This window comes from Aplysia californica, unplaced genomic scaffold (assembly GCF_000002075.1).
Source record: "Aplysia californica isolate F4 #8 unplaced genomic scaffold, AplCal3.0 scaffold00018, whole genome shotgun sequence".
Classification (NCBI taxonomy): domain Eukaryota; kingdom Metazoa; phylum Mollusca; class Gastropoda; order Aplysiida; family Aplysiidae; genus Aplysia; species Aplysia californica.
The window spans coordinates 15,377-18,041 of record NW_004797288.1 but is presented as its reverse complement, the minus strand read 5'-3'; the positions used below and the strand labels follow the sequence as shown (position 1 = coordinate 18,041).

Below are 2,665 nucleotides of genomic sequence, written 5' to 3'. Positions count from 1 at the left end.
GGGGGGGGTATGGGTCTTCAGCTGGATTTTAGGAGGTTAAGCAGTGAATAGGGAAGAAGAAAAGGGGGGGGGGTGCTCTTTGGGAGATTCGGTGGGGGAAATTGGGTTATAAGTATAAGATGGAGGGATGTATCCCTTTTCGACAATAAGTAAAACATATGAAAACAAAATCTCTGCATGCGAAACGAAATGTCCCAGCAAAACCATTAACGTTATAAGAAGAGACAGGCAGAGAAATGTAGAAGTAAGAGCAACTAGTGGCACATAGTCCTGCTTGCATTTCATAGAAAAACAGAGAATAATAAATGGTTTGGCCATCTGTTACAAATGTCACCTAGCCAGCCAGCCACGCGAACCTAGAACACCAAGGCTATAAGGGAAGAGGAAGGACTCGCAAAAGATGGGTTGAGGAAATCCAAGGAACCTTGAGAAATTATAACATCTTCATGGAAAGAGCGGCAGAGGTGGCCTACTATTGAAAACTGCATCTCCCCTCGACGGTTAACATTTCCAAAGGATCAAGTACACTTAAAATAGAGTATACCAGTAACTTTTGCCAGGAAATAATCGGGTAAAAGAACGATTACAGTTATTAGCGGTACTGAAAACACGTTGATCAATGAATGTGAGGAGATGTCAGCCAGCCTGCCTGTAAATCGTGTACATCATGGTTTTATTGCTTATCTTAAGTGTTTGACCCAGCTGCAAAAACCAAAACATTTATCTTGATTGAAGTCCTACTTCCACCTCCCCGTGGTGAGCTGGGGGCAACAGCAAGCCTTCAAAATCGCAAATTTCTATTTCAAAAGACCACCGGGCATAACATGGCGAACAGAAGAGGCAACGAGAAAAAAATCGATGCCAAAGCTAAACCAAGAGAGCGGTAAACACTACTAGTCCAAAAGGGACCCAACTCTTACTGGTCTAAAAGGAACATTCTGGTTAGGATTACTGCTCCAAAATAAACTTTCTAGTTACTGGTCCGTGAGGAACTCTCTAGTTTCTAATCCAAAAGGGAATTCCGCCTGAAGGAGAAGAATGAAGGGTAGAAGGCTAAATGTCAGAAACAGTCCTTAAAGCTTCATCACACGCAGCCACAACTAGCGGCTTTATGGTCCAGTTTCCCTGCCACGGTCCATTGACCATAAGACTTTCTGATTGTTCCCTGACAGCGAGTGTCCAGCACTGGTAAAAACACCCCAAGGCCATAAGTTAATAATGGTCATCTATTGACCGTGTTTGGACGCATTGTCCCAGTGACAGCCAGTCTGTGCTCCCTTTTCAGGGAGAAGAGGAATGTTGGGACTGGCCAGCGCCATGCTTGGGGTAGAACATAGATATATTATAAATGCGTCCTCTGGCGATCAAGGGCATTTTCTAGAGTTGTCAGACTGGGAAAGATGTACATGTATTATTAAAAATTATCTCTAAATGATTGTTTCTCTCTTACTGCTGTAGTGCTTGTCGTCGTCGTCATAAAATCATCATCATCATCATCATCATCATCATCATCATCATCATCATCATCATCATCATCATCATTATCATCATTATCATCATCATCATCATCATCATCATCATCATCATCATCATCATCATCATCATTATTATTATCATCATCACCACTGCTCCTTTCCAGGTATCTATCTATCTATCTATCTATCTATCTATCTATCTATCTATCTATCTATCTATCTATCTATCTATCTATCTATCTATCTATCCCGCTTTTTTCTCTTTTTCTCTCTCTTTCTCTATCTATCTATACTCTTTCGGGTTTTTTTTAATAAAGCAAAGTCACGATAATATTCGTCGATATACTCACAGCCAGAACTCCTGCGTAGATGGTGTAAACTTCACGGTCTGGTTTGAGGAAGACAGAGTTGTGTTAAACGTCACTTCTGTCTCATTCAGATATCCCAGCGAAAAGTTGTAAGCGTCGGCCATACTTATATTATTTCCCAGAATGGATTCTTCGTCGTCTAGCAAGAGCGTCGTGAGATCTTCGCTCATCATAGACATATTACTATTATCCAGTTGTTGGGTTGGAGTTTTGTTGAGAAGGCTTTCATTTCTTCTGCCTCCGGGAGTTCTGGACAAAATGAAAAACATTAATGAATGTCTGTCTGTAATATCGTTTCATCGTCGTCGTCGTCGTTGTCGTTGTTATTGTTGTTAATGTTGTTGTTGTTGTTGTTGTTGTTGTTGTTGTAGCTGTCGTTGTTGCTGTTGTTATCGTTGTTGTTGTAGCTGTCGTTGTTGCTGTTGTTGTGGTTGTTTTAAATTGTTGTTGTTGGCATTGTGACCATCATAACTATAATTGTTATCAACCATCGTGACAAATGCCGATAATGATGTCTCGGTTATCTCCATTATTATCATTTTTGTTGTTGTTATCGTTGCTGTATACGCTGTTGTTGTTATTGGTGTTGCTGTATTATTACTGTTTTTGTTATTGTTATTGCGTATTGCCATTATCGTTATCAGTATCACTAACATTCAATAACTTTATCATCTTTAAAAAAATCTTCTCATTCTTCTCCCATTCTTTCACTTCCTTCTCCTCTTCTTCCTTACCCTACTTTTTGTCTTCCTCCTGCTTTTCCTCCTCTTTCTCCTCCTCCTTACCACCATAACTACAAATCCACCCATCCACCAACCCCCA

General features: G+C 40.4%; 1 protein-coding gene across 1 annotated transcript in view; it reads right to left on the bottom strand.

Annotated features, from left to right (window-relative positions):
• LOC101855460 (sodium-dependent serotonin transporter) overlaps positions 1-2,665 on the bottom strand; it is a 15,812-nt gene that overhangs the window by 6,374 nt on the left and 6,773 nt on the right. Inside the window, exon 2 of the mRNA XM_035971653.1 lies at positions 1,826-1,863. Coding sequence (XP_035827546.1) covers positions 1,826-1,863 — 38 coding nt within the window. The remainder of the gene's footprint in view (positions 1-1,825; positions 1,864-2,665) is intronic.